This window comes from Globicephala melas, chromosome 17 (assembly GCF_963455315.2).
Source record: "Globicephala melas chromosome 17, mGloMel1.2, whole genome shotgun sequence".
Taxonomy (NCBI): domain Eukaryota; kingdom Metazoa; phylum Chordata; class Mammalia; order Artiodactyla; family Delphinidae; genus Globicephala; species Globicephala melas.
In genome coordinates, this window is record NC_083330.1 from 78,913,155 (window position 1) to 78,931,731 (window position 18,577).

Genomic DNA, 18,577 nt, shown 5'->3' on the forward strand with positions numbered 1-18,577 from the left:
ACCTCGTCAAACTGCCCAGAGATTACTTAAGATTTACCGCACAGACACAAAAATAAAATAAAATAAGGCAGCCCAGCGAGCGGCAGCCCCTGTGACAGCACCATTTGTAGTCGGGATGGAGCAGCCGCCAGACTCATCTGCTTAAGCACAGGGGCTTCTGTTTATTCTGCACTTTCATGTCAAATGAATTTGGAAAGAAAAAAAGTGACAGGCAGTTTAGGGATAAAAGTCGCATTTCAGCTTCAGTTCAGATTAATGAACTTGTTGGAAGCTGGCGAGGACACAGGCAAATCCACAAATCTTAGAACAAGAAAAATTAACGCCTCGCTTAGTGTGTGCCTCAGCCCCGGGGTGTGCTCGTGGGCCCCCCTGCTGCCCAGGTCCTGGGAGCCAGCTCTGGGCAGCGGCGCTGTGCAGTCCTCGAGCCCCAGCCACGCCTCCTGGGGCCCTGGACCCGGCCTGCCCGGGCCAGCTTCCACGCCCCCTGCACGCAGGCAGCCCCAAAGCCGGAGCCGTGGTGCCGAGGATTCTGCCCCACTCAGGCCACAGTCCTTCCCAGCAGGGGCAGCCACCCCCCACCCTGTGTGCCTCCTGCTCCGGCCTCCACACGCTCCCCTGGCCAGGGCAGCGGCTGCCTCATCCGGCCCATGGCTCTCAATGGGATGGGCAGTGCCCACGGCGTCCAGGAGCTGCTGCCCGGCCGTTTCCCACCTTCCGTCTGCCCCAACGTGGACGAGGGCTGACCGGCCGACAGAACCTACGGGCTAACCGCCCTACTTCCAGCTGACTCTCCTCTCGGGTGTTTCTGGAGTCAGGGCCTCACCACAGAAGCACCAGAACCTCCTCCACCTCCAGACCAGACAGCTGGTGGGGGGAAGGGGACCCCAGGACTCCTGCTGTGAATGTGGGCTACCATGTGGCCCCTCAGCTCCCCACATATTAGGCCAAAACTGACGTGGGGCTCAGAGTAGGTTTCTGTCTAAACCGGGAAACAGTGCAAAGCCGCCTTGCGAGGCAGACGTGCAGCCTGCCGCCCAGGACAGCAGTCAGTGGTGGCCACACTGCCACGGTGGCTCAAGTCATGGTGCGGAACACGGGCTCCCGGGAGGGGAGAGGCCAAGGACCCTGCAACCCTCTGCCTCTTCCCAGACACTAGGAGCCAGGCCTGGGGATGCCCACCTCCCGAGCCCCCCCAGAGCAGGGAGCGGGCAGGGAGCCGTGCCGCCCCTGACCCAGGGCCAGCAGGGTGGGGAGGAGAGGAGAACGCTGCAGCGTTCAAAGGCAACGTGCCTCTCCTGAGGCTGCCGGCTCCGCCCCAAGAGTTTGGAAGGCGAGGGGCCCCAACATGAGTGAGGGCCGTGCTGAGAGTGGAGGAGGGGCCTGGGCAGCGCCCTGTTGCATCCCTCTCGGGAGAGGGCTCACAGCAGCCCCGCCACCTCTGAAGTCTTTCTAAAGCCAGGCCCCTCGCGGTGCGGGACTGAGCGTGGCGTCGCACAGGGAGGGCAGGGATTTGCCAAGGCCATGGCCGTCAGGCGCGGGTCTGGGCTGAGCCCAGGGTCACACGCTGTGTGCCGCCTACCGGGGGCTCCCTGGGCTCCCCCAGGCTGGCAGCCCCCGCCACGCACACACAGCTTCCTCTCTGCAGAGACTCACAGTGAGGGGTCTGCAGGGGGCTGGGGTCCAGGGCCACCTCACGCTAACACTGGCACTCAGCTGCTGGGCCACCCGCCTCACCTCCCACCTGTGTCCACCAGCCCCCAACTCTGCCCACTGAGATTTCCAGAACTGCTGGGGCCTGCCTGCCAGCCCGCCCCTCGGAGGTGTCCTCTCTCCATGGGGGACACAGATCGGGAGGCCCAAGAAGAGCCTTTGGTTCCTGGGCTCAGCCCCGCTGCCTGGTGGAACCGCCCTGCTTTCTCATCACTGCAGCAGCCCGTAGCCCACACTGGCCTCAGTCCAGCCACGAGCCCCCCACCCCCCTTCTGCCAGGGAGAGCTGAGGAACCTGCCGCTTACAGGACAGAGGCCAAGGCCATGGCCAAGGCCAGGTGGCCCCAGAACCTCTCTGGGACCTGCTGACCATACACAGGCAGCCCCAGCTCTGATGGAGCTGAAGGAGGAGGGTGGGAGGGCATCAGACTGGCCTCCGGCCCTGGAGACAAGCCCTTCCTGCTGCCTCGACAAGCTGAGCCTGGCGTGTACGGCCGACGGCAGGCTGGGCAGCTGGAGGGTGGCAACTGCTGAGAAGGCAGCCTCACCAGGGCACAGGTGGCCTTGAGCATAGGAAGCCCAGGCCACTGGCAGCCCAACCCACGCTTCCCAGGGCGTCCTGGCCGCTCGGCCCTGCTGCCCCGCAGACCACGTCCAGAGGCCAGGCCCTCAGGGTCCAGGGCTCTGGGTTCAAGGAGCCTCCCAGATGCGTGGCGACGGGTCAGGCAGGCCTGCAGAGAGGCAGGCGGGCGGAGGGAGGCCTCACCGAGCACAGCCCACACATGCCCTCAGTGCACACGTGGCCATCCTGGCGTGGGCTCGGCTGCACCTCCATGCCCAGGGAGGGCACTGGGGCCTGGTGCAGCTGGGAATCTGCCTCAGAGCGCCCAGACACCAAGCACAGGCCAGGGCCGCGGGGCCTGAGCCATCGGGCACTCGGCACGGCCCTTGGCGGGGCTACACACAGCCATCTAGGGGCACGCCCTCCCCATAAGGCCCGGTACCACCTTCGCTGGGAGCTTGAGGCAAGCAGTGGCCGGGCGGGGCTGGCAGCTGGGCTGGGCCTGTCCTGATGGCCCATCCTATCCACCTGACCCGAGTGCGGACCTCACACACCTGTCCATGAGGCAGCCCCCACCTGTCTCCAGAACTGAGGGGAAGGCACACCCCCCGCCCTGCTGCTGACCGGGCTGTTCTCGGCCTGATGGGCTCGACACTCCGGCTGAAAGTAGGAGGCGGCTGCTGCCTCGGGGGCGCCCCCAGCCACCGCCCTCCTCGGGGGCCCTCGACCCCTGAGCCTGGCACCTACTTCTGCTCAGTGGCCACATCAGGGCCTGGCACACTCAACACTGGGCCAGCTGGGCCCACACCTGGGCTTCCGTGGCACTCAGAGGCCAGGAAGGAGAGGCCCGCTGGGAGAGGCGGGGCCAGGCCAGGGCTGCCGACGCGGGCAGGAAGGCCGACTGCAGGAGGGGGAGAGAGGAGCAAGAATCAATAAATCTGAACCTCATTCACGAAGATCTGCGGCTCTTATTAAGTAAATTAATTTAAGTTAATTTAGCTCGATCACGACTCCCAATCACAGTGATTTAGTGAGGGGGAAATTGCGTTAGGAAAGGCCATGCTCACCAGATAGGAGAATGGAAGAAAATTAGACCCACTTAGCACCGTGAATTAATATGGAAATAGAAGGTGTAAATTTAACCTCATCGAGAGAGTGAAAATTATCTTCATAAATTTGTAGAAATAGCCCCCAAGACGCTTATAAATCTATTTAAAACAAAAATACTACAAAAAGTGCCGTAAAATTAATTTAAAATATACTTCCAGCTACTGCCTCCAGAAAAGTCGGTAGCAGGGCCACGTTTCGTGTGGCCTGGTGGGAAGGGAGGAGGGCAGTGGCCACCGCTGACCTCCGGGCACACCTACCATGGGCCAGTAGGCCAGCACCTCCTCTCCCACGTCCAGAGAGTGAGGGGCCCGTGGGGGGCTGGCAGGATGGCCCCTGCCCAGGACTATAGCTGCTCTGCCCCGTGGCCCAGCCCTTTGGGGCACAATGGCCCCCTGGCCCCAAGGCCTGAGGCCATGTGCTCTGGAGTGCCCAGCACAGCCAGCTGGAAGCCCACACTGGGCCAAGGGGCTCCCACACCGCTCCCCAGAAGGACAGAGGGAGGGGACCTGCCACTGCCTGATTCCAACCCACCGAGGCTGTCACCCCTTCCCCTGCCTCATTGAAGGAAGGAGCCGCACCCCAACCTCTGCAGCCCTCCTGCTTCTGGGCCCAGGGGACCCAGAAAAGAAGAGGGAGCCGACCGCACCACACATGCCCTCCAGCAGAAGCAGCCTGGAGCGAGGCCACAGCGCTCAGCGTGCAGGCCAGACCCTGGTGTGGGCGGCCGGAGAGGCACACAGCCTCACCCCACCCCCGTAACAACCAGTACAGCGATAGTGAGATGGCCCAGCCTCTCTCACCAGAAGCTTCTCCCTGAGGGACACCCAGGCGGTGCGGCTGCTCCCAGACCACCACCCCACCCCCCGCCCCAAGCTGGCAGCTGGCTGCTAGCGGACGGGGAGCGTGCGTGTCTGCGTGAGTGCACGGCACACACAGGCCGGCCACACGTCTCGTGCAGAAATTGCTAGACAGAAAAATTAGCCCATTCCCCAGCCAACAACTGTAGACCAAGCACTTCTGGGGGTGTGCTCGGTCCTCAGGCCCCGCCCTGCACTTTGGAGCCCAGCAGCCACAGGCCTCCTACCTGGACAGGGAGAGCCGCAGTGCCCGCCAGGAGGGCGGGGCCAGGGGCCCGGGGGCGGGGCTGAGAGGTGAGGCCTGGGTCTTCTTGACGATGCGGTAGCGAGTCTTGATCACTTTGCTGGTGGGAGGGGTCCGCTGGCCGTGCAGGCTGGAGGCTGCAGGGAAACCCAGACACGGGTGGTCAGTGGAGGTCGGTGGGGCCTCCCATCACCCCCTGATCCAACCCCCCGCCCACTCCCGGAGAGCAAGCGGGGCGGGTGCGGCCAGCTGCAGCAGCTGGCGTGGCAGGCCGGTGCTCCCCGTGGGCAGTGAGGGTCCGCGAGGCTGCGGCGGGAAGCGCTCGCCGCCCCCTCTGGGAGCCCTCCCCGGGTGTCCACGCAGATTCATGTGCGTAATCACTCCTGTTTTCAGAACACTTTGCAGGGTGATGTACACCACAGCTCTATTTCTCGCTGAATGTTTCATGCAATTAGCAGGGATCTGTTCTGCCCCAGCTCCCTTCCACTTGATACCCAGCAATTTCCCCATAGCTATGAGGAACGCATCTAATTGCGCGGCTTTCATAATATACAGCTCTAACTGCCCAGATAACTAAAGCTAACGCAGCATGGGAACACGGGCGCTGCTGCCTCTTGGGGCCGACCCAGCACCCCAGCCCCTCAGGCCAGGCTGCTCGGACCCTGGTTCCCAAAGGCGCCTCCCTGTGGCCCCACCTAACCTGCCTGCACGGAGCCCAGGGCTCTGCTTGGAAGGGGGGCCCCTACCAGCCACCCCAGCAGCAGACAGCTTCTGGGCAGCACAGCCAGGCAGGGGGTGAGGGGCGTGGGGGGAGGGTGAATGGGAAGGGGCAGAGACAAGGAGGCCAGGAAAACACACACGTGCTCTCACCACCAGAGCTTCGGCACAAGGACAGGCCTATGATCCCTGGGCAAGAATTAGCTGACCCTCAGCTGAAGGCCGCCTGGGGTCCAGGGTGGCCCAGGAGAGGGAGCACAGCAGGTGCACGGTGGCACCAGACACGCAGGTTCCCACACTCCTGGCTGCTCAGGGCCAGCCACCCCGCTCTCTGACAGCACAAACCGGTGCTCCACGACCCGAACCTGCTCCCCGGGGCCCCAAGGACATATCCTCCCAGCACCTGCAAACTCCACGAGAAGCGGTGACTGCTCAGTGAACAGTGGCAGTAACACTGGGTAGAAGTCACCTTCCAGAGCCCTAAACACAACAGACCACCAGCCCACAGCCAGGCCCTCCCCCAGTCAGCAATCAGCACCTTGGCCCAGATGCCTTCTCTCCAAGGCTCACCCAGCCTGATGGGCGGTGGGGTGCGGGGCCTGCCTGGGAGCAGGCAGGACAAGTCCGCCCCACGGGAGCTACCGCACCTGCACGGCCATCAGGACAGCACTATGCCTCCTTGTCCAGATGCTGGAAGAGCCCCTCCCTCAGGTGTCCCCAAACCCATCCCTGGGGCACTGCAGCCTCTAACAGGGCTCCCGTGCACCCACATGAGAAGGCCAGGACACAGCACAGGCTCAGAGCCCCCCCGAGAGCCCCCAGACCACAGGAGCAGCATGTGCAGGCTCCACGCACCCAGCCGGGGTCGGGGTGGACATGGGGCTGCAAGGCCCAGGGAGTGCTGAGAGCAGAGGACGCCTCTGCCCCCGGGACTGGAGGCAGGGGCCCACAGCGGCTGCCCGCCAGGGGTCCACAGAAGTTCGCGCCAGGCCAGGCCAGCACCCCACAGTCTCCATCTCCGTCTCCGTCTCTCTCTCTCCTTCAAGGGTGGCAGCTCAGGGGGCAGTCAGGGAGAAAGAGGGAAGCTCGGCAGAAGCACCGGGCGTCACCCGGGATGCCTGATCCTGCTGAGTGGCCACAGCGAGGGACTCTGGCTCCAGGCAGCCCCCACACATTTGGGATGCACGGGAGAGCCTAGCACACAGGCGGCATCGGTAAATAAATGTTTGTTGAATTGAATTTTCAAGGTCTTACAAGCAAGAAGAGACCAATGAAAATGGCTAACAGCTTGTCCCAGCTAAGCACTCAGGAGCGCAGGAATCCCTCTAAGTCACTGCCAAGCCCCACGCTGACACCACGGCCCCAAACCCACTCCCTGCTCCCACAGCCTCTGCACCTGGACAGCCCACCTGCCTATCCCCTCCGCCGCCGCTGGGGCCACCCGCCCTCGGCCCCCTTCTGAGGCGGGGAGCTCCCACACCAGCCACCACCTGCCAGTCTGGGCTGCGACACGCACCCTAGAGCCCCAGGGCCCTGGCTGTGCAGCTCGGGGGCACCAGTGTGCAGGGTGGGAAGGAGGGCTGGGCTGTGCTGGGGCAGGGCCCCTCCTCAACAACTTTGTTTTCATCCTGAGCGCCGGGAGCCCCAGGCCTGGCCAGCTTCACCCCCCCTCGCCCAGAGGCACAACATCGGCTTCTCCCATCCCCCTCCCTGTTCCACCAGATGCCACCTCCTCCAGGAAGCCCCCAGCCCCCAATGCCCAAGGGACTGGACTCTGCATTCCGCAAAGTTCCTCTTGGGACATACCACCTCTGGGCCTGGCCCTCATTCCTGCTATTAACGGGCATCAGTATTTATAACATTCCTTTGCAATGCAGCCCCACTGTGAAATTTAACTTTTCACTAACTTACTGCATTTTACTTATTAGTACCTGATAACCACTTCTAAGAAAATACAAAGTAATAAAGTAGGCCCCCCTCTTAAAAGGCTAAGTGTCACCTCCCAGACTTCGGCCCCCGTCAGACCCCAGCCCCCGCGATCCCGAGTGGCAGAGGGGAGGGCACAGCAGCCCATGCCCCGCCCCCCAGAGTGGGGCTGTGACCCTCACAGCCTGGCCCCGCAGACCCTCCTGGTCTTCCCCACGAGCAGCCTGGCTGTGGGGGTGGAAGCACTCAGGACAGCGGCCCTGCAGAGAACAGGCCAGGGTGCCCACGCTGAGGGCACAGAGAGCTCAGCAGGGCGGACAGATGGCTGGTGTCGCCCCCCATCCTACGGCTGATAGGAGTGAGAGCTCCTCAGACCACGCATGGCACACAGGGACTGGAACCTCGAACCCAGTGCAAAGGCAGAGCGGCAGGCATGGGCGAGCTCCCCGTGGGCAGGGCACCCGGCCTCCCCCCGGCCCTGTGGTGCTGGAGGGTTGCCCCGGCAGCAGCCCCGGCAGGCAGCAGTCTCTCCCCTTCCTCCTGGCAGGCTGAGGGTTTGTGTAGATAATCATGTTATTTAGATAGGATGTTGGTTTAATTCCCTTCATTACAGACTCCCAGGGCTGTAATTTTTTTCTCCGCATGATGTATTCCCCGTGGCACGTTTCACTCAAATCAAACCCTTCGCGCCTTTATTGCCAACGACGCTCGGGCGCTGCGTTATCAGGCTCACACACACGCAGCCCTCTCCGCCCTGCCGTGCAGAGGTCACTTCTAATGACTAATCGATCTCATTAGCTTCCCTAATTAAAAACTTTACTACCGCAATGGAAGACAAACTACAAAAAAACTGCTGGCGTCATATCTGAATGGGATGTGAGCCCATCTATCAGCAGGGCCCGGCTCCTGCATGAGCGAGCTGGGGAGGGAGGCCACCGGCCAAGAGGCGGGGACTAGACCGACAGCAGCAGAGCCCAGGCGGTCTGGCACTCAGGCTGCGGAACTGGGGAGAGCGCCAGCCTTCCCGGGGCCTGTGCAGCTCGCGTGGCCGGTCAGGCGGCGCTGTCTGCAGCAGCCCGGCCTCCAGCTGACCCCGGCCCCGGCCTCAACGAGCCACCACAGATGGCAGAGCCCATCAGACGGAGGTCACTGCTCTCGCTGTGTTTCACCGCGACTAGGGGCGTTGAGAGGGAGTTCAGGTTTTTATGGAACTTCAAAGGGAGAGAACTAGAAGAAGGGGTGCTGCCGATCTCACCACTGCATAATGAGTAAGGAAGAGAGGGAGCCAGGACCCCTCTGAGCAGAGACTGTCTGGGGCCGCCGGCAGGAGAGAGGCAGCTATGGGACAAGCCCCAGGAGCCCAGCTGCCAGCAGCCCCCGCAGCCGCCCAGCTGTCTGTCCAGACACACCGAGATCGATTACCCATCGCCAAGCATCCCCACCCCGTGCCCCAGGGCCCCCTGCTCCTCCCCTCTCCCGGCCTTAATCTCCACCAAGGCGATGGGCCAGCCTGTGTCTTCAGAAGCCTTGGTGTTTGGCTTTATGGCTAAGCGTGTGCCCCACAGTCAGCACAGCCACAGTGGGGAGCTGAAGCTCTAGAACTGCTACGGAGGCCTCTGGCTCTTGGCCTCCCCTGGGGGTGGCTGCCCTGAGCCTGTCCTTCCCCTCAGTGCCGTCCAGGACATTTACAAAGGACAGGCGACCCCACGGGCCTCCCGAAGACCACTGCCCCACATGGCTAGAGGGCAAGAACGACCACGTAACCCTGGCTCCCCTCCTGCTGCCCCGTCTCCAGCTACCGCCGCAAAGGCCCTGCCTCCTGATGCTGCGCCAGCTCTCTCACCCCAGCCCTGCACTAGAGGCTTGTGGGCCTGGTCGCAGTCCCCCCGTCCAGTACCAGTCACCGCAGTTTGGGCCCCCCTGAGCACAGAGCCTGAGAGTTTGGGGTACAGACGGTGTATCTGGAAGGCAGCAATTTTGGAAGCAGGCGAGAGGGAGCAGGGAGACAGGAGAGCAAAGTCAGTATAGAGTTGCCGCTGCAAGTGTGCGGGGCACGACAGCTCCAGGACCGTGACCGCTGAGAGGCTGCAGGAGGCGTCTGGGATTGTCCATCAGAGCGAGGGAGATGGGACACCTTGCTCCCAGACTCTGCGCCAGCACAGGGACAAGGACAGGCCGGCCGAGGGGGACAGGTGGGTCTGGACAGCGGGCAGGAAATGAGCTCACAGAGCCTGAGCCAGGGAAGGGTCCCCAGAGAGCCAGTGGGAGGGACTGAGCCCAGACGGGCCCCTGGTACCCAGCTCAGAACACATCACACAGCCCTTCCAGGGCTTCACCTTCCCACCCATCTGACAGGGAAGCCGGGCCTGCCGCTGGACTGTGGGGGCCCAGAGGCTCCTGGCCCTCTCGGCAGCAGCAGGCGGGCCTCACACAGGACAGGAAGCCACAGGCAGGAGGCCGGCGCGCAGGACCCGGCCAAGCGGGGGCCAGGCAGCCTCTCTCCCACCGTGGCCGAGCCGCCCTCTTGGGCAAGTGGCCACAGGGGAGCCGGCGCACATTTCTGAGAGGCTCCACAGCACCTGCAGGCTCGCTGCCCATCCGAGCTGTGTGCAGAGCCCCGGGCCTGGCAGGATGGCGCCGACCACGACTGGAGCCAGAGCAAAGGCCACGCGAGCGAGACGCTGCATCTCCCGATGAGGGTGCACTGCTACTGGGTGGGGAGACCCTGCCAGACCACACGATGAGGGGCGTCGCCCTCTCTGGACACTGCCCGTCTACCAGGGCATTTCCGAAAGTCAGCCCCATCTGAGCTGTCCCCTCAGTGACACAGTCCTGGAGATAGCAAGGCCACAACAGCATTTGGGGGTGAAAAGCGCCCTGGGGCTGAGGAGGGGCGAGCAGACCCCAGGGGCCACAAGGAGAGGCTCCGCCACCATCAGGAAGCAGCAAGAGGAAGGCCGAGGCAGGCGCTAAGGCGGCCACACAGCCAGAGCAACTGCCAGAGTGGTGGTCCCCAGCAGGTGTGTCCAGGAGGTGGGTGGTGGATGGGGACGGCAGCCCCCCCGCGGGCCCCTCACGTCTCGTTGAAGGGCCGGGCCAGGAGCGGAGCCGGGCGAGACACCTGCTGGGAGGACCCTGCCACTGCCTGCGAAGAAGCGGATGAAGCCAGTTCCCCAGGGGGCTGGGCCCTCATCCTGCCCAGACCTCCAGGCCCCTCCACTGTTTACAGGCAAGGACCCAGGGAGGACTGGCTCTGGCCGGCTCAGGTGTCACCTCCCTGTCAACAGAAGTGAGGACCCTCCGTCCCTGCATCCCCTTCGCACAGAATCCACAATGCCCACCGCACAGCAGAGCTGACGGGGCACGTCAGCCCCCCGGTGAAGAGATCAGAAGACTAAGGCCTAGAGAAGGAAAATGACCTGCCCACCATGCCCAGCAGGATGGGGCCCAGGCTGGGCCAGGGGGCACTGGGCCAATGGGCCTCTGCTCAGGAGTCTCTCAGGAAGGACAGAGATGGACTCAACTCCCACTGACATCAGCCTAGAAGACACACACCGCTCCGTCCCATAAAGACAGCTAGAAACACACCTGCAGACCTCCCCTTGCATGCCTAGACCTCTGTCTGTATTCTCACACGGGCGCACTGCTCACCTGGTGCCAGCCCTGGGCCCACTGCATTCAGTGCTCCGGCACCCAGCCAGCCCCTGCCCAGGCCCTGCAGGTGCAGGGAGCACGCAGGTGACAGGGCTTGGCCGTCCTGCTCCCACCCACGAGAACACAGTAATATCATGACAAATCCCCAGCCCCGTGAACGGTTCTTCACGTGCTTGCAGACGCCTGTCCGTTTCTCCAAATGAGCAGGGATGGCAGCCGGCAGGAGGAGGCAAACGCCCCGCCCCCGCCCCTGCCACGCGGGAGCTGCCAGGGACCGCGCTCTAACAAGCTTCGCGCGTGGGATGACTGGGATCGCAAAGTATGAATTTTTATGAGTCTAATAAGTCACTCCACTTTTCCTGCGCTTGATGGTTCCCGACACTGCAAACACGGAAAAGCCCGCTGCAGTCAGGCGGCTCAGCCCTCACCTCCGGGGGCAGTCACAGAGGAGGCGACGGGCCAGCCAGAGGCCCCTCCTAGGCACCCAGGACACCCCAGCTCTGCACCCTGGGCCACTGGAGGCCAGCACTCATGCAGGTCCCTCAGGAATGGCTCGGGCGGCCCGTGGAGAGACCCTGCCAGACTCCGACACACAGGTGGCTGCCTGGGAGGATGAGTGGACGTGCTCGCTAACACACACACACACACACACACACACACACACGGTGTGCACACATCTGCAACGGGGCGGGGAGGGGACCCCAGGCCCTGGGAGGAGAGGTCTGGCCCTCGAGGGAGAGGGAGTGGCCCCCGGCCCAGGGCCTCACCCTGCTGGGCTTCCGGCAGCACTGCTGTCTGAACTGGGGACCAGCCTCTGACACACGTTTACCGATTACAGAGACTCAAAGCAGCCAAAAATAAAAAATAAAATAAATTTATTAAAAAAACCACAACGTTTACTGACTACTAAGTCACAGTGGCAGCCCGACAGGGCCATACGTCACGCAGCAGCGGTCGGCACCGCTGCAACAGGAGCGTGGGCCGCTGGGTGATGACAAAGCGCCGCTGTCAGCTGCCGGGCCCTGCGGCCGCCTCCTCTGTCACCCCGCAGTACCTGGTGTTTAATGACAACACCGTCAGCCTGAGACACGCAGTGCTGGGACTGTCGGGGCCCTATTAGAGGAAAGATTGAGACCCTACTCTTCTCAAACTCACTCAAGCGACACATGCCGCTCGTTCCTATAATTACTGTGCGCGAGCCATCGATCGCGCGACGACACTGACCCGTCTGTATGAAATGGGAGTAGTTTACTCCCTGACAGTCGCTGTACATTATGGGGGTGGGTCTTCCCTCCCCTTTTAACCATCCCTCTAGAGGATGGAAGAGGGGAAAGCGAGCACCTCCCAGCCCCCACCCCGCCTGCAGGCCTTGGGCCCAGGGGGAGGGGAGCCCCAGCACATCCCAGGGAGGCGCGCCCCAGAAGACAGCACAGCGTGTGGCTGGGAGATCCAGGTAGGGGGCAAACTCGCTGAGCGGGGCCCACAGGAGCAAGAGGCGGCTGCACCCCAAGGCCATGAGCCCCAAGCAAAGGCAGGGAAGGCAGGGTCCGTGCCAGGCAGACAGCGCGCCCTCCCAGGACCGCCCCCCAGAGACAGGACCAGGCCTGAGCGTGCTGCAAGCAGCGCCCACGTGATGCAGGCTCGCCCAGGGGCACGGCTGGCGCGCACCCCTTCCCCAGCAGACCAAGCAGCCCCTGCCCGCTTGGGGCCACACCCTGCAGGCACCGGACTGTGAGCCAGCTGCTCCCCCCAGTGCCCCATCTGACCTCAGCCAGAAGCAGCTACGACAGGACATCCTGGGACTGGGTACTCTACCCTGTCCGCTTTCACTCAGACCCCGATGAGCAAAATCCACCTCTTACTGAGGACAAAAGGCAAACCCACTTCTGGCTCAGCAGCCCCGGCAGGGCTCCAGGACCCGCGGGCACGAGAGGTGCCAGTGTCCAGGACAGCGCGTGGGGTGGCCATGGATGTACCGATGCGAGCCCCCAGGGCCTCACAGGTGAGGGCACGCACGTGCATGTTAGAGACAGGAATCTGCCTTCAGCGGGGGGCAGGTCCTAAGGCTCAGCTCCAGCCTCCAGAGACGGAGCTCACAACCGGGGGGTCCACCCTGGACCCTCCTCCCTTGGCCCTGGGTCATGGAGGACTGTGCCTTCCTAGGCTCCGAGCCCAGCCCTGACCACAGCGACCCTTGGGGCCCCTTGGCCCTTCTGCGGCCTACTGGCCACTCCTGCTCACCTGCGGCCCTCTGATCGGGCGTCCCGGGCCCAGGCCCCCTCACTGGACCCACGCTGACAGTGCACGATGCTAGGTGATCAGCCATCTGTCTGCAGCCCGACACCGAGCCAGGCCTGCCATCTCACAGCCTCTTTTGCTTTTGTGGCCTGAGGTCCACTTGTTCCTTACGTGGAATCAAGTGACCAGGGACGTGAAAAAGCTTAGAAAGAAAACAGTGAAAAAAGTGTTTTAAAAGCAACTGCAGACCATAGAGGAAGCCAGAGAGGGAACTGGACCCTCACGCTTGACAAAAGCCACCCCAGAGGCCAGAGGGCTGAGGAAAGGATGCCCAGGCAGCACCAGCACCAGTGTGCCCCTTGCACAGAGCTCGCTCAGTCAGTCAACAGACATTTGGCGAGCCCACTGCATGCTGGCCTCTGGGCTCTGGGGAAGCAGCAGGGAGCACAGCAAGCGCCCCTTCTCAGGGCAGGCAAGTCCCCTCAGCTCCTCCCGGGAAGGGCAGGTCCCTCCACAGCACGCTGGAAGAGGCAGAGGCAGCACCTCATACGTTAGCCCTGAACACGAACAGCGTCCGCACCGGCGTCTGGACTGGGCAAGCCCTTCCTGCCCAGGGTTTCAGGGGCTCTGGAGGGCCAGCACCACCGGAAGCACCTAAACTTCTCTCAAGACGGCCCCCCTCCGTGCCGGTGCCCAGGGGCTCAGATGACCCCCTGGTCCTGCCCACCCGAAGCCAAGGCTCTCTCTCCACCTGCTGCAGGTCTCCCTGCCTGGCAGGGCCCAGCACCGGTGGCCCCGAACTCCCTGAGAGCCAGGTGGGACGAAGCACAGAGCTGCTGGCTGCCTGCGGGGACCCCCATCCAGGTAAACACGGAGCCAGCCACAGTGCCCCCGCCCCGGGCACGGTGCTCAGCCCAGCTCCCTGCACCTGCCAGGGGACAGGAAGTGAAGCTAGCCCAGCAGGAGAGGCCCCCGAGCAGGCCAAGACCTCACGCCGAGGCCTCTCTAACCTACGCTGTGCCTAGGGCTGACATGCTCAGACGCAGAGGCCAGAGGCCTCTGACTGCCCAGGAGGGACCAGGTACCAGCCAACACCTACCCCGCACTGGGTCTACTGGCGTGTGTCTCTGCCCTCACAAAAGGGCAGTCCTCCGTCATCACTATGTCCCTCCATTTGAGGGCCTGGCCCATATGTGCCAGGAGGGCTGGAAGGGGTATCCATTCCCTTACCGGGCTGAAACTCTAGAAGGCCAGAGCCCAGGGGAGCAACAGGGGCTCCCAAGTCCCCAAGGGAGAATCGAGGGGCCTTGTCCACACTCCACCGACAGCAACGGGGCCTCCACACGAGCCGGGCCAGCCCAGCTGAGGGGACAAAGCCCAGCCTGTGAGGTGAAGGCCCACCCCACCCTGGCAGCTTCTGCTGGGGGCTTTCAGGGGCGCAGAAAATTGCCCGCGAGTCCCAGGTGGACAGATACCCCACGTTCCAAGCCACGAGAGACGGAGAGGGACCAGTCCCTGTCCCTGAAGGGGGTGCTGCAGAACACACCTCGTCCCCCCCCGGCAGGTGCTGTGACAGTAACGGGGCACCACGGGATGGGCACCGACGAGCCTGCCTCTGCCCTTCTGACCCCCAGGGACACCCCCATCCTCTCCCACAGGGGCGGGAGCACAGAGGGGGGCTTCCCCCAGCAGACACAGGGTGGGCAGCACAGCCCCGCAGGTGTCTGACAGACACTGGGCCTCAGCCACCCCAGGGAAGCCCGGCTCCACCACGTGGCCCAGAGCCGGTGGCCCTTGTGAGGGCAGCACTCCTGCTGGCCACAGCCTAGCCTCTCAGGATCGCTGCCCTGCTTCCTCGGAGTCAGGGCCAGAGAGAGACGCTTTCAAGAGAGCCTGGAAATAAGCCCACTATCAAAAGCAGCGGCCACGGAGAGAAAACCACGTACCCCTCACAGGCTCCGGGATGCTGGGCTCTCCGGCTGCTCACCCGTTCCTTGCTGGTGGCCGAAGGGGCAGGGCTGCAGCACAGGGGCAGCGAGCAGGCCGCGGAGGGGAGCCTGGGTGTGGGGGGGGCCCCGGCCTCACTCAGCCCTACAGCCAGCCTGCCCGGCGCCGGGCGCTGCGGCGGCAGAAGGAGGACAGCGCACGAGCACGGGAGCTCGGGCCGCATCCCTGCCTCCCCACCCTCAGCTCCGTGGAGGCCACAGGGAGGAGCCCGGCCTTAGCTGTGGCTGCAGCTGCGCTGGGCCAGCAGACTCCAGAGTGAGCCTTCCGCTCCCCTGCCCTCCCCTGCCCTCCCCTCCCCTGCCCTCCCCCTCTGCCTTCCCTCCCCTCCCCTCCCCTCCCCTCTGGGATCCTCCAGTCCCTGCACAGGATGCAGCCCCTGAGCCGGCAGCAGCACCCGCCTCAGGGTCAGTTCCCAAGCACACAGCCGGCAAAAAGTTCCTGCTGGGGCCAGTGTAAGGCTGGGGGCAGCTGGGGCCATACGGGTGAGGACCAAGGGCCGTTTGGGGGCCCCTGAGAAAGGGGGCTCAAGGCAGCCCCACCCATCTGTGAGAGCTGGGGCTCCTGCAGAAGACAGGGTCTTGGCCCTCTGTGAGAGGAAGGAGGGGGAGGGGGGAGGGGAAGGGGGAGGAAAGGGGTCTGAGGAAGGGCTGTGGGGCACAGGGCTAGCCCGGGCAGGTCAGGCAGAGGCCTCCCAGACTCAGGGTGGTGGGCGCCCGCAGGCCACTCTGTTGTCTCTCACGCACAGGGCGCCACACCTGATGCACATGCCATCTGGTGGGGGAAAGGGAGCCCCGAGAAACTCAACAGAAGGAAGAGAGGGAAGCAAAGGGGCTCCCAAGAGAAGGCCTGGGGCGCAGGCTGCCCCCCAGTGCTGACGCCCCAGGTCACGGTGCCCACTGGCACAACGGCCTGGAGGGGCAGCCGGGGTGCCTGAGCTCAGCCGGGCAGGTCCCGGGGTCCAGCCCGTCCCCCATTTCAACATTCCAGACCCCCACGCGGGTGGAGAGCGAGCAGTGACGGGAACACATGGCGCTGGTGATTTGCTGGACCACCGTGGGCTCCAGCGGGGCTCACCCCAGACACGCTGGGAGTTGGTGGGCCCGGGCCTGCTCAGACCCCCGGTCTCCCACCTCGAGCAGGGCCTGGCACAGAGCAAGCTTCTCTCCTCGGCCTTCCCAGACTCTGCGGCAGGCCCGGGCCACGGAGTTCAGCTTCTCTCACAACACCAGGCCTGCCTTCCATCTCCTGCAGAAACAGGGAGGTGCGCCCTCTCGCCCCGCCGCCCCGTGCGCCTCCCCCGGCCCGTGGCAGTTCAGGGTCTGGCGGCTGCCCTGCTGCAGCCCAGCGTGCGGGGCGCGAGCAAGCCGCTCTGAAGGCACCCCTGCAGTGAGCCGTCCTTCGCGCTACAAGACGTCTCCTGCCAAGCAGGCTCACGCCCCTCTCCGCACCAAGCACGCGCTGCCTCACAGAACGCCACCTGCCGGGTCGGGCAGCCACCTGCTGCCAGCGGCCGTGCTGCTGCGCCCACTCTCAGCTGCCACCTACCCGCACGGCCGCTGGCACTGCCAGAGCCCATCAGGGATTGGCACAGCTTGGGATACACCGTGAGAAGGAAACACAACAGCTCCAAATTAATTTAGAAAGCGCAGCGCCCCGAAGAATGACAACAAACGGCCGGCAAGTGCTGGGGGCAGCCAGGACGGGCCCTGCCCACCGGCCCATGGCTCTCCTGGGCAGAGCCAGCCGGGGGTGGAGTATCTCAGAAGTCTCCCCATCCACAGATGGGCAGGAAAGGCAGAAGCGGCAGCACGTCCCTTAGGTCCCTGCCACACCCAAAAACTTTAACGAGACGGGAGGGGGCGAGTGTGCCAGGGACAAGACCCCTGGGCCGGCGCCACAGCCTGCAGACGCCCCGAAGCATCCCAGGATGGGTCCCGGGGCAGAGGCAGTCAGTGACCCGTGCCCGGTCCGGAGAGAACGCTGGCCCCGGAACCCACCCAGGCCTCTCCACGCACAGCACCTGAGGGTTCAGCCCGCGGGGGGCACAGGAGGGCGTGGGGAGGGCAGCAGCTCGCTTCCACGCTTGCAACCCCATGGCAGGGGACCTGCCACCTCCCTGAGCTAGACACCTTGTCCCAATGCTGCCCGGACCAGCCGGCAGTGGGAGCAGGAACAGTGCAGACCCCTGGGGACCCCTGGGCCAGACGTAACCAGAAGGGCCAGGGCTCCTCTTGCCAGGCCTGAGACACTCAGGCAAACCAACAAATGAGGGCGCGCCTGATGGTTAGAAGCTGACAGGTTTACCGTCGTGCGTGAGGCTGCAGATTTTCCTTGCAAATTCCATCAAGTCCATGCCTCAGGGCCAAAGCTTCAAATCCGAAGGATACCTGTGGCCGCTGAGAGCCCCGGGCCACACAGGTGATGCCTAGGTGGTACCAGCAGGGCCCAGCTGGGCTGTGGTGCCTTCTCAACCTGGGATCTGCCTGGAAAGGGCTCAGTCTTGGGGGAAGCACTGCTCACTTCCCATGGACACGAGAGGGAAGGCAGGAAAGCAGGAGGGCTACGAAGAGAGGGCCCCACGGACACGGCGCCTCTCCAGGGTCACGCGGCCTGTCCCGAAGCCCCCGGCAGAGGCACACACGGCCCCGCCCTTTCCAGGACAGCTGAGCCCACCGCCCTCGGGGCCCCCCTCGTCAGAGCAAGTAGCGGGGCTCTGGCAGGGTGGGAAGCAGAGGGTCTCAGCTCAGAGCCTGGGGGAGGCCCATCCTTGGTGCCCACCCTGACTGGGCTCCCTCCGTGTCAACACGCTCCCAGGAGGACACAGTGGCGGGAGGCAACCAAGGGGACACAGCCGAGGGGGCTCCAAGCGAGTGCACCGTCGCTGCCCACCGGCTCTGGGGCAGCAAGCCCTGCCTGCCCACGACCCTTCCCACCCCCCTGAGAAGAGAGACGCGGCCTCAGGTACAACAGAGCTGGGAGCCAAGTGTCACCAGGTCCTGCTCCTTCCCCAAAGCCAGCAGCTCCAGCCCACGTGAGCTGCAGGAGCAGGGAGGGAGCTGCTGGGACGTCTGAGCCCCACCGGCCCAGCCTGCACGCCCTGCGGGGCAGAGAGACACCCACCCTCCCAGGCTGAGGCCTTTCCATGCTCAAGCGGCCTGCCCGCCCGGGCCCAGAGAAGTGTGCCCCGAGGCGGTCAGCTTGTCCAGACCAGGCTGCCCCACTCCCTCGGGCAGCCTGTGCACCAGGGCCCTCTGCCGGTGGCCGCCTCAGAATCCAGCGCTCTCCCTGGATGTCACCGGAGGCCCTACAGACACAGGCACCGCCACCCCAGCTGTCACGCAACCCCACTGCAACTCTTCGCCCGCCCCTGGGCAGGCAGCACCCCTGGCCCCTCACCCGGCCTCCATCGCCTGTGCCCAGGCCTGCCCAGCCCCTACAGCAGGCTCTGCATGGGGAGGCAGGCAGGGCTGCCAGAGGCCCCTCCCAGGGCCTGGAGCGGAGGCGGGGCAAGGCCTACAGGAGCAAGGCCATGTGCAGGAGGCCCACGGGCTGC

At 64.3% G+C, this 18,577-nt stretch overlaps 1 protein-coding gene across 1 annotated transcript in view; it reads right to left on the minus strand.

Annotated features, from left to right (window-relative positions):
- Positions 1-18,577, minus strand: part of ZC3H3 (zinc finger CCCH-type containing 3) — an 81,484-nt gene that overhangs the window by 47,562 nt on the left and 15,345 nt on the right. Inside the window, exon 4 of the mRNA XM_030876055.2 lies at positions 4,466-4,619. Coding sequence (XP_030731915.2) covers positions 4,466-4,619 — 154 coding nt within the window. The remainder of the gene's footprint in view (positions 1-4,465; positions 4,620-18,577) is intronic.